This window comes from Callithrix jacchus, chromosome 16 (assembly GCF_049354715.1).
Source record: "Callithrix jacchus isolate 240 chromosome 16, calJac240_pri, whole genome shotgun sequence".
NCBI lineage: Eukaryota > Metazoa > Chordata > Mammalia > Primates > Cebidae > Callithrix > Callithrix jacchus.
Genome location: NC_133517.1, coordinates 98,414,802 through 98,433,060, shown reverse-complemented (window position 1 = coordinate 98,433,060; position 18,259 = coordinate 98,414,802). Strand labels below are relative to the sequence as shown.

At 52.0% G+C, this 18,259-nt stretch overlaps 1 protein-coding gene across 1 annotated transcript; it reads left to right on the top strand.

Annotated features, from left to right (window-relative positions):
• The first annotated feature begins 10,158 nt into the window (after positions 1-10,158).
• KCNS2 (potassium voltage-gated channel modifier subfamily S member 2) lies at positions 10,159-14,226 on the top strand. Its single transcript, XM_002759363.6, has 2 exons — positions 10,159-10,646; positions 11,260-14,226. The coding sequence occupies exon 2, from the start codon at positions 11,302-11,304 to the stop codon at positions 12,733-12,735; it is 1,434 nt and encodes a 477-aa protein (XP_002759409.1). The 5' UTR covers positions 10,159-10,646; positions 11,260-11,301; the 3' UTR covers positions 12,736-14,226.
• Positions 14,227-18,259: the final 4,033 nt, after the last annotated feature.

The window sequence follows — 18,259 nt, the reverse complement described above, 5'->3', positions numbered from 1 at the left end:
CCTAGAGCCTCCGTCATTTTAGCAAGATTTAATTAAACTGCCCTAAATTAGAACATCTAGTCATTGTTTGCATTCCTAGATGCCTATGTTTAGTTGAGTCACACGTAAGCAGAGAAATGAAAAATTAGCTTAATTTTTTGGCTGCAGGGAAGAGTGTGAATTGGCTTTTTGTCACTCATGGGGAACATCTTGTGTCTTCCCTCAGCTGGGTTTCTCTGATGGGATTGCTTCTTCCCACCCTCCTGAAGGTCTCTAAGGACAAGCTGCAGCTTGGCTCTGACCTGGGGAATCCTCCAGAGCCCACAGACAGACGAGCCAGATGGCAGGCACCAGGGGACTCCTGCTGAGGACAGCTGTGACCCTTCCAGGCTTCTGAGCAACTGACAGCTGCTCCCAAGTAAGCCTAGAATAGAAAGGGGGCTTCTCACATGTGGGCTCAGAGCAGAGCTGAGTGCTGGGGAGGTGTTCAGGAACCTCCTGTCTTGAACAAATGACTCAGGGAAACTTCCAGAATCCCAGGGGTGGGGAGTGGATGGCTGTAGGGAAGCAGTGAATGCGTGTTTAAGAACGCAGTTTCGGTCAGGCGCAGTGGCTCACGCCTCTAATCCCAGCACTTTGGGAAGCCGAGGCTGGCAGATCACGAGATCAGGAGTTTGAAACCAGCCTGGCCAGCATAGTGAAACCCCATCTCTACTAAAAATACAAAAATTAGCCAGGTGCTGTGGCAGGTGCCTGTAATCCCAGTGACTTGGGAGGCTAAGGCAGGAGAATTGCTTGAACCTGGGAGGTGGAGGTTGCAGTGAGCTGAGATCACGCCACTGTACTCCAGCCTGGGAGACAGAGTGAGACTCCCTCTCAAAGAAAAGAGTTTCTGGAGCCACTCTATTTTGCCTTGAATCCTGGCTCTGTCACTGGTGAGTTCTGTAACTTTGAACATGGTACTCAACCTTTCTGTGCCTATTTCCCTACAGATCATCCTAGCATGTGCCCCACCGTGGTGTTGTGATTATTACCTTGTTACTAGACATTAAGCCTTATAACAGTGCCTGGCTTATAGTAAGTGCCCAATAAATGCTAGCTTTTGCTATCATTACAAAAAGGCCCTCCCAGCTAAACACCTCCCTCTCTCTGGAAACTTCCACTTGCTTTCCCGTGGCAGTCCCCCAGAATGACTCACTGTTCAAAGTAGTGGAGAGCTTTTAATTGAATTTAATTAATTCTTTTAGAGACAGGGTCTCACTCTTTTCCCCAGGCTGGAATGCAGTGGTGTGACTGTAACTCACTGCAGCCTTGAACTTCTGGGCTTAAGCAATCCTCCTGCCTCAGCCTCTCCAATAGCTGGGACTACAGGTGTACGCCACCATGCCCAGGTAATTAAAAAAAACCTTTTTTGTAAAGATGGGGTCTCATTATATTGCTCAGGCTGGTCTTAAACTCCTGGTCTCAAGTGATTTTCCCACCTTGGCCTTCCAAAGTGCTGGGATTACAGGCATGAGCCACCACATCCAGCCTTGATTTTATTTTTATCCAGAGAGCTGATCACTCTGATGGGCCAATCTGCAGGCAATGCCTGATCTGTGGGTAGCAAGAACTACAAGCAGTGTGGCATCCCAGAAGCTATCCAGGGTTTGGGTCCAGCAACAAAGCTGTCATGGGGAACAGCCTAGAGCTGGAGAATCATTCAGCAAACCCAGAGCCGACTCAGGCCCTGGAAGTAACCATGGAAACAGGAGCCCACAGAGGCATCCAGGGTGTGGGATAGGTATGTGGGTGGATGGATGGATGGATGGATGGATGGATCGATGGGCGGTGGATGGGTAGGTGGGTGGAGAGGTGTCACTTTCACAGCAGAAGGGTGAGGGCTGGGGCAGCAGCTGTGAGCACCTCTGAGCTGAGGGATGTTTGGGAGCTTGGAATGTGTCCTAGGGTGGACAGCTGGGTATGATAAAGGACAAACAGACCAGGAGAGAAAGGGATCTTACCCTGAGAGATTTCTCCCAACTTACCAGCCTAGGGAAGAAGAAGAGGTCAAGGGAGGAGGAGTGGGGTGGGTTTGGAGCAGGGTCCTTGAGCTTCCACTCCACGTCTAGGTGAATTCTGTCCCACCTAGACTCTTAATTATTATGGCTCCCCCCACCCTCTCCCTCCCATCTACACCAGCCAGGCTTTTCCAAGCCCTCTGTGCTCCACTCTGCCTGAACCTGCAGACACAGATATGAAGTCAGTGCATTTAGAGCAGGAGCTGCCAAGCACCTCCCACTACCTTGGTGTCTGCGTGGTGTTGTTCCCCTGCACTGTGCTGGGACTATGGCATCATCTTTCCACCAATTGCATGTATGTTCTGGCTTCGTGGCTTCCAAGTCTGGCTTCTGGACTCAAGAGTCTGTGATCAGGCGTAGCAGCTCACGCCTGAAATCCCAGCACTTTGGAAGGCTGAGGTGGATCACTTGAGGTCAGGAGTTCAAGGCCAGCCTGGCCAACAAGGTGAAACCCCATCTCTACTAAAAATACAAACATTAGCCGGTGTGGTGGTGGGGACCTGTAATCCCAGGTACTCAGGAGGCTGAGGCAGGAGGATCACCTTAACCCAGGAGGTAGAGGTTGCAGTGAGCCAAGATCATGCCATTGGACTCCAGCCTGGACAACAAAGTGAGACTCTGTCTCAAAAGAAAAAGAGTCTATGATCTATCTAATATTCCTCACTACATTCTTCTGCCCAAATCCCTCTAGCTTCAGTTGGAACCTGGAATGACATCCTTCTTCTAACGTGCAGTGCGGGTAAGTCAGGAGTGGAAGACATTGTTCTGAGAAATGGAAAACCGCATCCTATTGCAGGCTGAGAGACCTTTTCTCAGTGTCAGCCAGCACTCCTAGGGAGTGCTCCAACTTTCCTCTTTCCTAGGGAGCCTGGGCACCCTGGGCTGCATCCTGGATTTGGAGTGAGGTCCTTCCAGCCAAGGATAGCAACGGGGACTTTCCTGTGCCCCCTGTCCCCACCTTGGGAGAAATGGATGCCAGATATCTACCAGCTTCTGCTCATCCATCAGCAGCAGAGAATGCTAGGGACCCCAGTTTCTGTGATCTGCTTCTTCCATAAAACCTCAACACCCTGTGGTTTTATGGAGCCGTATGATCGTGTTCTGGCCAGGCAATGTGCAGAGGTGATGTCTGCCACTTTCAGACCTGGCCTCAAAAGCGTCTTTGTGTCATTGTCCAAGCTGTGTCTTCCCTCATCTCTCAACTTAATACAGGGGATGCTGGGAAAGGATTCTGAGGCCCTGGAAGCTGGCAGAGCTCTAGATGGAGGGATCCCAATCCTGAAATTACCATGTGGGGAAGACAGTTTCCAACCACCCAACTGGACAGTAACACAAGCAAGAAATCACTGTTTTCTAGTCGTCCCCGCTTAGCCAAGGTTCCACTTTCTTTGGTCTCATTTACCTGAAGTCTGAAAGTATTTGTTGAAATTTATGGCAGTAATTCATAAGTTTTAAGGTGTGTGTTTTTCTGAGTAGCATGATGACATCTCTAGCTGTCCCATCCAGGACAGCCGTCCCCCCTTTGCCGGCGGATCCACACTGCAGGTGCTCCCCACCCCTCAGTCACTTAGCTGCCGCACTGGTTATCAGATCAACTGTCTCAGGGTCACACTGATGTCCAAGTCACCTGTATTGTAATAATGGCCCTAAAGCACAAGAGTGGTGACACTGACATATTGTTACGATTGTTCTATTAGTTGTTGTTCACCTCTTACTGTGCCAATTAATAAATTAAACTTTACCATAGGTATGTATGTATAGAAAACAATGTCTAGGATTGGTACCACCTGCAGTTTCAGGCACCCATCAGGGGACTTGGGATGTATCCCTGCAGATAAGGGGGACTGCTGTATTATGTTAACTCCTTGGGATTTGGGGGTTGTTACAGCAATTAGCCTACCCTAACTGGTCCTGAACCTACTTGAGATAGTTAAGAGGGCTGATTTGGATACCAGAGAGACATGTTTGAGTCCAAACACCCCACTTAATGGGCATCATTAAATGAGGTAATAATAGTACCCAAGTGAGGGCAAGAGGCCAGCAGCGAGCTTAGCACAGGGCTGACACGTCATAAGTAACTGGCACTTGCCATGCTAACATTTTAAGGGCTTGCTATGTGTCAGGCCTTGGTATAAGCTCTTTAATGCCTCTTTTTATTCTCACAGTAATCTTATGAGTAAGGGACTCTCATAGATTTAAAAAGATAAGGAAAATGAGGCATAGAGAGAGTAAATGTTTCACCCAGGGATTCATGGCTAAGGGCAGGACTGGGACAGCTGGCTTCCGGGTATGCGGTTGGCTCTTCATTTTCTGTGCCATCTTCATCTTCCTCAGTCACCTGCTGTGGTGGGTGGTGGTTGAGGTTCCTCCACTCCCTGAATGCAGTGGAGGGCCTCAGGGTGAATCGTTCTGATCCAGGCATTCCACTGGGCCTAGAGGGTAGGGCCAATGGGAGGTGCTGAAGTCTTCAGTTCCCCTTTCAGCCTCCCGGGGAATGTTCAGGAGAGGAGAGACAGCGGACGGCAGAGGGCGTGCCTGAGGCAGAGGGAGAGGGAACTTCTGGTCACTGGGCTTCAAACTCTGTATGGTGGGCTTCAGGAGGACCTGAGGTAGAGGGGAAATACAGCCAGACCCCTGAGGCTGCAAGGGGCAGTGGAGGGAGGTGGTTGCTCCACCTTTCCAGCCATGTTGTCCTCTTGTTCATTTCCCTTGTGGTGATTCTAAGCTTAAATTTAATCAAACTTCTCTTAATTATTCCAGCTTTGGGCCAGGTGCAGTGGCTCATGCGTATAATCCCAGAACTTTGGGAGGCTGAGGTAGGTGGATCACTTTTACGGTCAGGAGTTCAAGACCAGCCTAGCTAACATGGTAAAACTCCGTCTCTATGAAAAATAACAAAAGTAGCCGGGTGCAATGACAGGTGCCTATAGTTACAGCTACTTGGGAGGCTGAGATGGGAGAATTGCTTGAACCCAGAGGCAGAGGTTGCAGTGAGCTGAAATTGTGCCACTACACTCCAGACTGGGTGACAGAGTGAGACTTTGTCTCAAAAATAAAACAAAACAAAAAAAATTCCAGTCTTTTCCTAGGATGTTCTGAGGAATTCAGTGAAGGGCCCCCAAGGGAGCAGTGCCTAGTGGGGCCAGTGAAGAGCCCTACTAGGAGAAGGGACTTGGAGCAGGGGAAGCCAGACGAGGGAACTTGAGGTTTCGAACCCCTCAGGTGCAGGCCCTATGCAGGCCAGACAAGGAGGATCTGGGCCCTCTTTCATTGAAGGACTCCTAGAGGAGCCCTTGAGACACAACATCTCCCTTCTCTCCCTCATTGTCAACCTCCAGGGAGCTCATAGGGATGGAGGGGCTGTAGTCAAATAGGGAAGTGGCCTCTGGGGATAAAGCCAAATGTTCCAGGCAAGGACTCGCCTGTAAAATAAAGTCAGTCCAGCATCAGACACAATGCAAAAGCCATCTGTTGCCTCCTGAAAAAACACTTCATGAGGAATTGCATTTGTAATGTGCAGCAAAACTTCTAAAATCCTTTGTTCTCCAACTTTCCTCTTACAAAGGGAGTTCCTCCGCTCCACCTCTCTAACTTCCCTGGGGCCCAGATCCGGCTTCCCCCATTCCAGTTTCCCTCTCCAGCCTCCTAATCTCCAGGCCTGCCTCCATCCCTAGCGGCGCCTCTGTGCAAGCCATCCAGACAGGACGGCTAGCTCCCTCGTCTTCTGTCCCCGTTTCCACCATCAACATCGAAACGGTTCAGGAGGGGATCCCCTTCCAGGGAGGAGAAGAAACTGTGACTGTTCCTAATCACAAATTGTCTCCAAGGCAAGGAATTCTGGGAGGAGCAGGCACAGGGAACCCTCTAGGAGCCTGGCATGGAGGGAGGTGAAGACAAAGGCACTCAGCCCTCACAGTGCTCCCACTGAAGGCAGGCCCTGCCCTAAGAGCTGGGGCAGTGTCTGCAAACTGAGTGAGACGCAGCCCCCGGCCCCTGAGGCCAACCGTCGGACTGCAGACTCATGGACACACAGCTCTCAGTCCACACCCCCGAAGTCAGGCTGCTCAGGGGCTCAGCCTTGGCTCCACACCGGAATTACATAGGGAGCTTAACAAACACTGATTTTCTCTGCACCAGGGACTCTGATCTAATTGGCCTGATGTGATGCCCAAGGCATCTAGGAGCATTGGCTAATTTAAAAGCTCCCTAATTGATTCAAATGTGCAGCTAGGGCTGAGATCTACCAAGCTGATCAGTTGCTCAGGAGAGCACCCCAGAGCCTGGGGCTCCAGACCACAGCTCCAGGCACAGCGACCCCCTCCCCATCCTGTTCCCTTCTTGATCCATCAGGAGGAAAGCGTTGGGGCCCAGACTCTGGCTGGCACAGAATAACTTAAGAGAGCAGTTGGGGCCTCATTCATTCATCATCTAATCATGTATTCAATAACTACTTAATATACGTGTTGTGAAGGCAATGAGAGAAACTGACCAAGGGTTCCAGTTTAGAGTCAGGCCTCTCTGAAGAGGTGATATTTAAATCACCTGAGTGGCAAGAAGGAGCCTACCCTGTAAACTGCCGTGCCAAGCAGGGAGCATGGTAGTGCAGAGGCCCTGCACAGGGAGCAAAGGGGGCACAGCTGGTGGAGAAGAGAGCAGTGAGCTGAAGTCTGGGTGATGGGCAGGGTGTATAGCAGAGGGTCTTGGAGCTGTGGTTAGGAGGTAGTTTTCATTCTCAGTGCAATGGGAAGTCCCTGGAAGGTTTTCAGGAGGGAATGAAAGGATCTGGTTTGTGTTTTTAAAAGATATTCTGGCTGCAGTGGGGGGCGGGGGGGCTGGCAGGGAGCAGGATGGACACAGGTGAACTGTCTAGTCCATCAGGGCAGAAGGCACTCCTGTGCTGAGGCCCCAGGGGAAAGGTCAAGGACCCAGCTCTTCCTTGCAACTGGGGAATGTAGGTCAGGCAGCTCCCTCAGCCAAGCTGCCAGTGCAACCCCCTCGCCTGTCAGGGGAAGAAAAGCTGAGTCTGAAATGTGTGTGCTCAGCATTGGCAGTGAAGGCAGAGATAACAGCCCACCAGGTGCAAGGATCTGGGCCACCGCCTAAGGTCCCTTCATCCCTTTTCCCAGGGTGCCTCTCCCTGCACCCCTGCACCCCCCCCCCCCACCATCTTCCCAGCAGGCCAGGCCAACCCAGAGGCAGGCTTCAACCTGCGCCTGGAGCAGGTGGCTGTGTTTTAAGATCAGGGCTCAGACCTCTAAATAAACCATAAACAAAGCCAGCTTCCCCGGTATAGAAGGAGGGAGATGGCTCCATTTCTTTTCAGCACAGTGACTGGGAAATAAACAAGTGGCTCTGCCTGTCACATACATTTACCCTCTGCAAAGGCATCTGTCAGACCCACAGAGCTTCTGCCTCAGCCTTTCCAAGAAATAACTGATGTGCCCCACATCGGGCTTCTCCCTGAAGGCTCCAAGTTCACTTTGCCATTCGAGGAAAGGCACTTGTCCCTGACCCCAGCCTCATAGGAAGAGCTATCAAAAGGCAGGTTTAGACAAAGGGCCCCAGTGTAGCTGGAAGCATGTTGGCACAGCTCTCTCAGCTGGGGAATGGGATGAGGGGGAGGGAAAAGGGGAGGAAGGTAGGAGTTTGGGTGGTTGGCAGGAACAGGGGCAGAGCTGAGAGGGGCAAGGACTGGCCCCTATGAGAGAGATGAGAGGATGAGAGCCCCAGGGGCCTGGGCAGAGCCTGGTCTGCAGTTGGGGTGGCCACGGGTGTGGAAGAAATAAAGAGAAACAGAAGGCAGAGGGCTCTCTCTCTCTCTATGGGTGAAATCTCCTATGACCACAGAGGATAAAGGAGCAAGAAAAACAACAGACAGGAACAGAAGGAGGCTGGCAGATAAATGAAGCAGGGGAGGGAGGAAAGCCCTGGAAGACTCAAACTCAAGTATGTGTAGAAGGAAGGACCCTCCAAATACAGCAGGAAAAGGTGATTTATGCACTGAGCTAAACCAGATGAGCCAGGAGCCAAGGACAAGGGAATGGGAGTGGCTGGGAATGGTGGCATACTGCAGAAGCCACACACAGACATGTGGTGGTGAAGCAGAAGGGAGCTGTGAGCTCTGGAGGAGCCAGCACAGGCAGCTTGTAGTGCAAGGATGGGGGTAAGAGCTAGAGAGAGCCACAGGGCCCATGAAGGCTGTCTCCCAGGTGCTGCTGCCCAGACCCCTGCAGCAGGGACACCTTGCAGCCACCATCACCGCCAAGATGTGGGAGGTGGGATGGGAAAAGGGTGAAAGAGGCAGCAACATGGGAATTATACACGCACTGAAGCACACACCCCTCAGCAAGCATGGCACTCTCTCCACAGCTCTCCCACGGAGAGGAAGGAGATCCAGGGGTCCCCAGACTGCAGCCAGGTTCCCCGGAGCCACAGACCTCCAGTGATGGACCCAGCAGACCTAGATAGAGGCTACTCTCCACACACAGACCCTGAAAGAAAGGGAGATGAAGACAGGGATAACCAAGATCGGATTTTTCTCACTCTCTCCCTCAGACACACACACACACACACACACACACACACACACACACACACACGGAAATAAAGGGTCGCTTGTATGTGTCTGGGGTAGGGCATAACAGAGGACTGGTTTCTTCTTTTAGGGACCTGAAGAAAAGCTTCCCAAAGCCGGGGGAAAGGTCAAACACAGACAAGAGGAAGCGTGTGTGGCCCTCACTACCCTACTGTCTCTCCCCCATGTGGCTGCCTCCCTGGAATCCCCCACACTTGCAGGGGCCTGCAGAGGCATGGGTGTGAAGCCCTCTTAGCAGACAACACACCTGCGCGCACACACACACACACACATGCACACACACATGTCCAGAGGCCAGTGCCTGGGACAGGAATGGTCAGGCTTGGATGCAGGAATCCCCATACAAAGCCAGATTAAGGGTCCTCTCCAGGTCCTCCAAAGAACCCTCAAGCCTTCCAGAGCTACAAAGAGCACCTCTCCAGCAAGGATGGCACTGCCAGGATTGTGGAAAGAAAGAATATGCTTCCCACTGTGGTTGTGGTGGCTGCACCATGAGTCCAGAGCCACCTGCAAGGGCTTTCCCAGGACTTCGGGCTGAGACATGTAGGTGATAGCTCCCTGCTAAGCTCACACACCCACGGTGACAGTCTTTGCAAATGGACACCACAGAGAAAGACCAAAGGGAGGGTGCGCCTCAGGGACTGGGTCCATTTCTCAGCTCAGTCCAGTAGGCAGGGCCTTAAGGACAATCCAAGGAGACCAAGAGCTCAGATCTGGGCTACCAATCTTCTTGCGAATGGGGACACAGATCCTGGGCACCCCACCCCAGCTCACATTCCCAGTCCCCACTGCCGGCACGCACATCGCTCTCAACATATTCCACACACATGAGCCCGTCACAGTCCCAAAGAATACTACACTGTACACAGCACACTGTACACACAGCACACAGGTCCCCATGCAGCACACTATGCTGAGACACATCCCGGGGTCCCCCTGTGCAGACGCACCGCACACATCTTCCCATCCGACAGAAGACCCATTTTAATGAACGCTGTACACACAGACACTGGAAAGTCCTGCTGTCCTCAGCCTACACACACACACACACACACACACAGCGCCCTGCAGTCCCGCGCAGCCCGCACATCACACCGGCCTGGACACACAGGGTGCCCACACTGAGCTCGCGACCAGAACTCAGCGACTCCTGCCCCCGCCGTGCGGCCTGCGCTCCCGCCCCCGGTGGTACTAAGCGGAGCTCCATCTCGGGCTTCCCGGCCCCCTCTTTTCCCCTCCAGCTCCTGTTCCCCAACAACCCCATCCCCGGGCTTCGGTAAACTTTTCTTCAGGTCCCTAAAAGGGGAAACCTGGAGTTCCTCCGGTCCCGCCCTGTCCCCGGACACGCACAAGCAGCTCTTTATTTCCCAGCCCTGATCCCGCCAGACCCAGCGGGGAAAGGTCACCGTAGGCAGCCCACTGCCTGCGCCCTGGGGGTGGTGATAATAACAGCTGTCACCGAGGTATGGGCGGGGGGTAGAGAGAGGTGTCGGCCCCGCGCCGAGCCGGGGGCGCAAGGTGGTCGCAGTGACGCGCCAGGGAAGCGCAGAGAAGCAGCGGCGGCAGCGGCTGCGTCTTCCGAGCCCGGGGCGGCGGCCGTGGAGCGCGGAGCTGTCCGTTCAGCACCACCGCGCGGCGCCCAGCGCAGGGCGAGAGCCAGGGCACACCCGCTCTGCTCCCGCCCCGGCTCCCCCGGCGCCTGCGGCACGGTCTCCGGCCTCTCTCGGCGGGTGAGGGGCGCGCGGATCCGGAGAGGGGGATCCGCGAGCGGGGGGACCACGCGGCCACCTGTGAGCCTTCCGCAGCTGCGGGCGGCGGCCACGGCGTGCCCGGCCCGAGACAGGAGGAGACGCTCGGCGGCCCTCGCCTGCCAGCCCGCCGGGCGCACACAGGGGCGCACACACTCGCACCCGCGCATGCACCGCTAGCAGGCAGCGGCCACCGCCGCGATGCTCGCCCGTAGGTCGGGGAAGTTTCCCGCCGGCCACGGCCGCGGGCGCCCGTGCTCCCAGGTAAGCGCTTCCAGAACGTGCAGGGCGAGCCCGGGCTGCCCGGCTGGGTGAGGCGCAGCACACGCGGCCCGGGGGCACAGCGCCAGGCGGGCGGGCGGGGAGACCCGGGCCGGGGACGCGGGGGCTGCAAGGATGGGAGCTGGGCGCAGCGGAAGCAGGGACGACCCCCATTCTCCCGGCCCTGGTTTCCAGACTCCGTATCTCCCCCGCCCCCTCCCCAAAGCCACTCGCCCCCAGTGTTGGCCCGGCCCTGCCCGTGCGTATCTCAGCTCCGGTCCCGCCTGTTTGCGGCGAGCGGGCGGGGGCGTCTCCCGAGCCTGCCCAGGGGCAAGGTCAGCATGCAGCCCCTGGGCGCTCGGAGCTGTGGAGACGCGACCCCGCACGCGCAAAGCACCCACTGAGACCCCGGGGTGGAACCGTGCTAATAGAAACATACCCACCCCCAGCCTTTCCTGAAAGGGGGCCAGACCCCTCAAACTCTTGCCCCAGCACGGTGCCCTTCAGAACCCAAGACCCACCTAGGAGGCCTGGGCCTGCCAGAAATTGGTGGGGAGAGGGGGCGCTGGGCCAGGGCGCACGGCGCTCTCGCCGACGCTGTTCCCTCCGCTTCCAGGTGTAGCGCCCCCGCGCGGCGCAGGCGGCCGGCGCCTCAAGCATGACCGGCCAGAGCCTGTGGGACGTGTCTGAGGCCAACGTCGAGGACGGGGAGATCCGCATCAACGTGGGCGGCTTCAAGAGGAGGCTGCGCTCGCACACACTGCTGCGCTTCCCCGAGACGCGCCTGGGCCGCCTGCTGCTTTGCCACTCGCGCGAGGCCATTCTGGAGCTCTGCGATGACTACGACGATGTCCAGCGGGAGTTCTACTTCGACCGCAACCCCGAGCTCTTCCCCTACGTGCTCCATTTCTATCACACCGGCAAGCTTCACGTCATGGCCGAGCTGTGCGTCTTCTCCTTCAGCCAGGAGATCGAGTACTGGGGCATCAATGAGTTCTTCATTGACTCTTGCTGCAGCTACAGCTACCATGGCCGCAAAGTGGAGCCCGAGCAGGAGAAGTGGGACGAGCAGAGTGACCAGGAGAGCACCACCTCTTCCTTCGATGAGATCCTTGCCTTCTACAATGACGCCTCCAAGTTCGATGGGCAGCCCCTCGGTAACTTCCGCAGGCAGCTGTGGCTGGCGCTGGACAACCCCGGCTACTCAGTGCTGAGCAGGGTCTTCAGCATCCTGTCCATTCTGGTGGTGATGGGGTCCATCATCACCATGTGCCTCAATAGCCTGCCCGACTTCCAAATCCCTGACAGCCAGGGTAACCCTGGCGAAGACCCTAGGTTCGAAATTGTGGAGCACTTTGGCATTGCCTGGTTCACGTTTGAGCTGGTGGCCAGGTTCGCTGTGGCCCCTGATTTCCTCAAGTTCTTCAGGAATGCCCTAAACCTTATTGACCTCATGTCCATTGTCCCCTTTTACATCACTCTGGTGGTGAACCTGGTGGTGGAGAGCACACCTACCTTAGCCAACTTGGGCAGGGTGGCCCAGGTCCTGAGACTGATGCGGATCTTTCGCATCTTAAAGCTGGCCAGACACTCCACCGGCCTACGCTCCCTGGGGGCCACTTTGAAATACAGCTACAAAGAAGTAGGGCTGCTCTTGCTCTACCTCTCCGTGGGGATTTCCATCTTCTCTGTTGTGGCCTACACCATTGAAAAGGAGGAGAACGAGGGCCTGGCCACCATCCCTGCCTGCTGGTGGTGGGCTACTGTCAGTATGACCACAGTGGGGTATGGTGATGTGGTCCCCGGGACCACGGCAGGGAAGCTGACTGCCTCTGCCTGCATCTTGGCAGGCATCCTGGTGGTGGTCCTGCCCATCACCTTGATCTTCAATAAGTTCTCCCACTTTTACCGGCGCCAAAAGCAACTTGAGAGTGCCATGCGTAGCTGTGACTTTGGAGATGGAATGAAGGAGGTCCCTTCGATCAATTTAAGGGACTATTATGCCCATAAAGTTAAATCCCTCATGGCAAGCCTGACGAACATGAGCGGGAGCTCACCAAGTGAACTCAGTTTAAATGATTCCCTACATTAGCCAGGGGAACTTGTCGCCCTCCACCCCACATTGCTGAGATGCCTCTTGTGCCGCTGGCACAGCCCAGGCACCTTGTGGTTATGGTGTAAGGAGTATGCCCAGCCCCAGAGGGGAGAGATGCATGGGATATGCACCCAGATTTCTTTTACAGTATTTAGAATCGTTTTTAGAGGGTGGTGTGTCTGACACCATGCCTTTGCACCTTTCCATGAAATGATACTCACTGGTCTTTGCATTGTGGACATAAAATGTTCACCTTTTTGCCAGATGAGTACACCCAGAATGCTAATTTTTCTGTTCATCGTGTACACTATTCTAGTGCTTGTGGCCCAGTACTGTCTGTGAGTTGTCATGATCCTGTTTCTGAGGTTGTCGTTGTGAGTTCTGTACAAAAAGCGCCCACAAGTCTGTCCAGTGGAAATGCATCTATGAGATCAGCAAGGATATCATGAGATTTTGCTCACAGTCACGTGAAAACAAAATCTCAGCTCTGTATCCATTGCTTTCATTTAGTTTTAATACCAAAACAAAGAGAATGCAAAATTAAGCACACTTGACCAATGCAAGTCTGTAAGTCGTTTTTATAAATGATCTGTGGTTCCATGACTTGCATGGGTGCACCCATCATCTTTAGAACAATGTACACTGATGTTCATCTCATAAATGTCACTCTTTAGAGAATGTTACTTAGTTAGACATGTAGTGAAGATGGAAATTTTTTCCCAAGAACAGATACGTTAGGGAGAAGGGCTTCAGCTAAATAGTCCAAACCCCAGTGTGGGTAAGGCCCAGTCAGTGCAGGCTGAGCCCCTTGGTTGATGGTCAAGCCTCCGTGTTTCCTAGGGTGACTGCAGAGACATGTATTTCTGGTCAAGGTTGCTGAACTAGGCCATTTGACCACACTTTTCTGTGTCTAAGATATTAGCATGTTTTTGAAATATTTATTTTTTAAGATGTTTAGGAGTAAGGTCATGTTGTCTTCCTCAACTAAAAAGAAGTTCCCTGTTGTATCGTCTCCCTGAGGTGAACATGGTTGGGTTGCTAGCAAGGGCAGTAGCTTAAATACTTTTGTTGCCTGCTCTGAAAGCTCATCAAATGAGAGCCCTTTTATTTCCAAGCAGAATTTACTCAGATCATTTTGCTTCTAGGATATATAGTATGTTGTGGATGATGCTGTGATTGCCCTGGAGTTCCTGCCATGGCATGGAAACCTAGTGGTATAGAAGCATGTACTCAAAATACAGACGTGCATGAAGGCGGTGTGGCTTACCCAGAATGGAAATGCGCAGTTCTTATGTGCATTGCAACTGCCTTTTATTGGGAGAGAGTGGGTAGAGACCAGGAGAAAGGAAAGAGTTGTAAAACAAAACACTGCTACTTCATAAAATATCATAAAAAATTGTAAACTTGAAAAGCTTTATTCCATGTTATTCAAGACCTTTGAGCTTATAAACTTGTATTGAAGGGAGATGACTGTTTCCTCCTCCAAAATGCTCCTGCCCCTCTTCTTTGGTTAATCGTCACATAACATCGTGATGGGAACCTGTGTTGCTCTGTAATATAATTCTCCGTCATCTTCAAGGTAATCCGATGGTTTTCCAGGTTGCTTTCATCTTTGAAAAGGCAGTAGAACCCAGGGATCTGAGCATGGAGCTATCCAGGCTTTTCATCCAAAAGTTGGGCCTCTGCTTAACAGATCTTTTTGTGTTTCAGTTGATTGAAGATGATACATACCTCATGGAGGTGTGGCAAGGATCTTCTCAGAAGGCTTTGTGTACTTGTGGTTGCCATGGCTACTACAGTGTGAGTGATTTATTGAATGAATTCACTAGCCACTTACACCCTGGAGCCCCCAGTTTAAATCTTTCCATCAGACTGGAGGCTCGTGGGAGGGCGGGAGGGGGCCGTCTCCTAGTGTCTACATCTGTGTCTCTGAAGCATCTGGAAAAAACAGATGTCTTAGAGGCAACAGGGCACTGAATCAGAGGAGCAGCGTTATTTTTCAGAATTTGCACATGGAACACTTAGCTTTGGCTGATACTTCCAGCCCTGGAAAGCATAACATTTACAGAACCATCCCCAGCTGCACCGAAGGCAGGTGGTGGTACAGACTTGTGAGGACCGTTCAGCTTGCCAAGGCTGATGGTATTGGGTCACTGAGCCTAGTTTCCATGGTTGCTGACCAGGAAGCTTGTGCATAGTGGAAACAAGGAAAGGGGCAGAGTAACTCAGTCTAACTAAAGAGGTACCCTAGTGGTTACCCTTTGCAGATGTGAAAACTGGAAAACTTGACTTTTCTTTTCGGTAATGACTTGCATTTATCTGGTGCCTTTCATTGGAGGAATCCCAAAGTGCTTTAGAGACTATCTTTTTGATATCTCTTGCACATATATATAAATATACTTGTATAAAATAATTTCTTGCCCACCTGGACCATTAGTCACTTCTGAGCATGGGAATGTCCCAATAGCATTGAGTTTTTCAAGTGGTGGTTTCAGATAAGTGGGCAAGAGAACAACCCGGCTGGCTTGAACCCTGGAGCTAATTCCCACAAGGGATGTAGACTGAAGGGTGACCCGGGGAGAAATAATCTTCCTTTCCCCTAAAGTCCCACCAAGGTGTGAAGTTTACAAGTGCTCTCCACTGGGTCTTTGATTGGCCTTGCTAAATAACATCTAACCAACACTTTCTTTTAGTCCCTGAAGCTAAGGAGGGAGGGTCAGGTTAACTTTCTGCATTGCTCTTGGAGCAAAGGCTAAAAGTATGCGGTGACATCGTTGGCAACCAGGCTGTCAGACTGACCTGTACACCTCCTTTAGGAGGACAGAGTAGAAACTGGAGATGACCTGTTTCTAGCTGTGAGCTTGAGAGAAGCATCACTGCAAACATTTGAAGGTTGTTGCTTTCAATGCCATTGGGACAAATACATGGGCCGGGCTTTAATATCTGTGATGTGCATTTTGGAATTGCTGGGTTGGGAAGTGGCTCGTGTCTGTTGCACAAATGCATATGGGTTATAGGTTTGTGTTTTCTGCCAAACCCCCACATTTCTTGGGTTTGCAAGTGAGGAAGGGCATGTTGTAATGCCAAGTTGGTTTGTAGCTCATAAGGTAGTAATTGGTATTTAACATCTGGATTTATTATTTCTACTTGTCTTAGCACTCAAATAATTGAACTACCTGCCAATTCTTGCCTCATTTCAAAGGAAAAACGTTGTTATGCACTTTGGGATAGTGGTGATCTGTACAGGCTAGGCTGTGTGTTAGCTACTTGAAGGCTTATCTGGTATTTCTTGTATGTCTTAACAGCATGACTTGTTACAGAGTTGTGATTTTTAAAATTGAGAACACTGTATTTGAGATGTCAGTTTTAACACTCATTAACACACTACTGTGCAAGCATTGATGCAGGCTGCGCTGAACCATGATGTCTGATTGCTGCACTCTCATCTCCAGGCCTTGATTTGGGAATGGGCAGTAACACTAATGCACTCAGGATTCCAGCCTCAAAAAGTGTGCAGATTAAATATAGACAAAAATGATTTGTACCTCTTATAAGAGCACACAAAGAGGGCATTCAAAGTTGGGGTCCGGATTTCCTTGAGAAGGCTGTTTTTTATTTTTGTTTTTATTTTTAGCAATTTTGGGGAAGGAGAAGCTGTTGTTTATTCTTTGTAAAGGTGGGGTCCTGGTGTTCCAGGGTCTCGAACCACTAGCCTCCTTTGTAGAAGGTATGGTCATGTATTCTTGGAACCCTTGTGAAACTGACACCCCTGCAGGATTTTCTTCCCACAACCTTTCCTGCTCAGCACCTCTATCAGCCTACCCTGACAGCCCCACCCTGTCCTAAAGTGCCACTCTTCCTGACACCAAAGTAGCTCCCTAATTGTAAACTGGGTTCTGGGTAACCCTGAGTGTCCTGTCTGGTTGGACATGAATACTTCTGGGGGATACATGGAGACACTTCTTGGCACTACTTAACCTAGACTGAGAGTATGAGCCAACCCAAAGGCCATAGTGAATCAGTAGGAAGGCCAGTTGGTGACTTGGTTCTACTGGGTTTTGCCTTCAGCCCCGTGATTGCTCACAAGGAGCTCTGATGTGTATGGAGCAGATGGCTCTCCCATCCAGCACTCAACTCACACTGAGCAGTGGTGGCATCTGCAGGTGGCCTTGTTTGTGTACACGGCAGAAGGGTGTAGAAATCTGTGCTAACCTTGCCCCACACTCATTGAGGCTGAGGAAGGACGCACAGCACCGCTCTCCAACCTTGCCATGGTATTTGCGTCCCATCAGGTGGTGTGTAGCTCAGCTCCTCCCCTTTACCCACCATCCCTGCAGCAAGGGATATATATAAATGGATGTTTAGGGGTGTTTTAGGGCAAGATGCCTTACATATTAAAAGGAAAAACAAACACCTCCTCTTGAGGGGAGAACTTAGATGCTGCAAGTACACGGTCATCATCTCCTCTTTAGGAGAATGTTTAACCCACTTTTCCACCCGAGGACCTTACATGGGTGCACCATCTGGTTGACACTGCAGGTCTGAAACTCTGCAACATTTTCCTCCTTCATGGGACCTCACTTGTCAATAGCACCATCCTTCTGGATAAATTCTCCCAAGCAAATGACTGCGTCTGCAGCTGGCAGCTGATGCATTCAGAAGAAGAGACGCAAACAAGGCCTTAGAGACCTGCGGAGGAGAAAGAGAGGAAGGGGAAAGAGATACAAGAGAGGGGGAGAGGAAGGCAGCCATGCCTTGGAGTTGTGTGAGGTCCTACAGAAGGAACAGGGGATAGGAAGAAACCGGAAAACAGAGGGAAAGATAGAGGAAAAAAAGAGGGAGCAGGAGAGAGTGAATAAAGGGAAAGGCAGAGAGTAAAAAGAGAGGCTATGCCTATTGGCATTATTTTAGGCCTTCCATTGAGTTTATTTCCAGTCAGCATAGGGTGCTCCTAGCCCAGCAGGGCCTCTTGGAGGGAACCATCACTGGGGCTGCTCCCACTGAGCTCCACCTGGACTGGTCCCCCATCCCCACTTGCCAGAGGGCTCCACAATCTGGTAGGATAGAGAACTCAGGAACCCACTGGAAGCATTTTGGGATGAAGAGGGCAGTGAGGACACAAGAAAGAAGGAATAAATGTTTCCTCTGTGAAGACAGGACTTCTGGGCTACAAAGAGAAAGCGGACTCCAGGAACCAGCCAGACAGGGCGTGGTGCTGGGAGTCTGGGCTGGACAGGCGGAGGGAAGGGAAAGGGAAGAAACCTCTTCCTCTAGGAGCAGGGACCTGCAGAAGGAGGCCAAAGCCCCAGCATGTGTGCAGAACGTGGAAGTCAGTGTGTCTAGAGAGAAGCAGTGCAGATGTGGGCAGAGCTGGGCCGTCTGAAGAGCCTGAACTTCACTCTTTTGTCACATTCTTTTGTCATTTTCTGACCAGATGAATGTTGTTAGAATATGACTCTAGCAGCAGTTTGGAAGTGTGAGAGTGGACAGGTGGCTGATTTGAGGTCACAGTCACAGTATA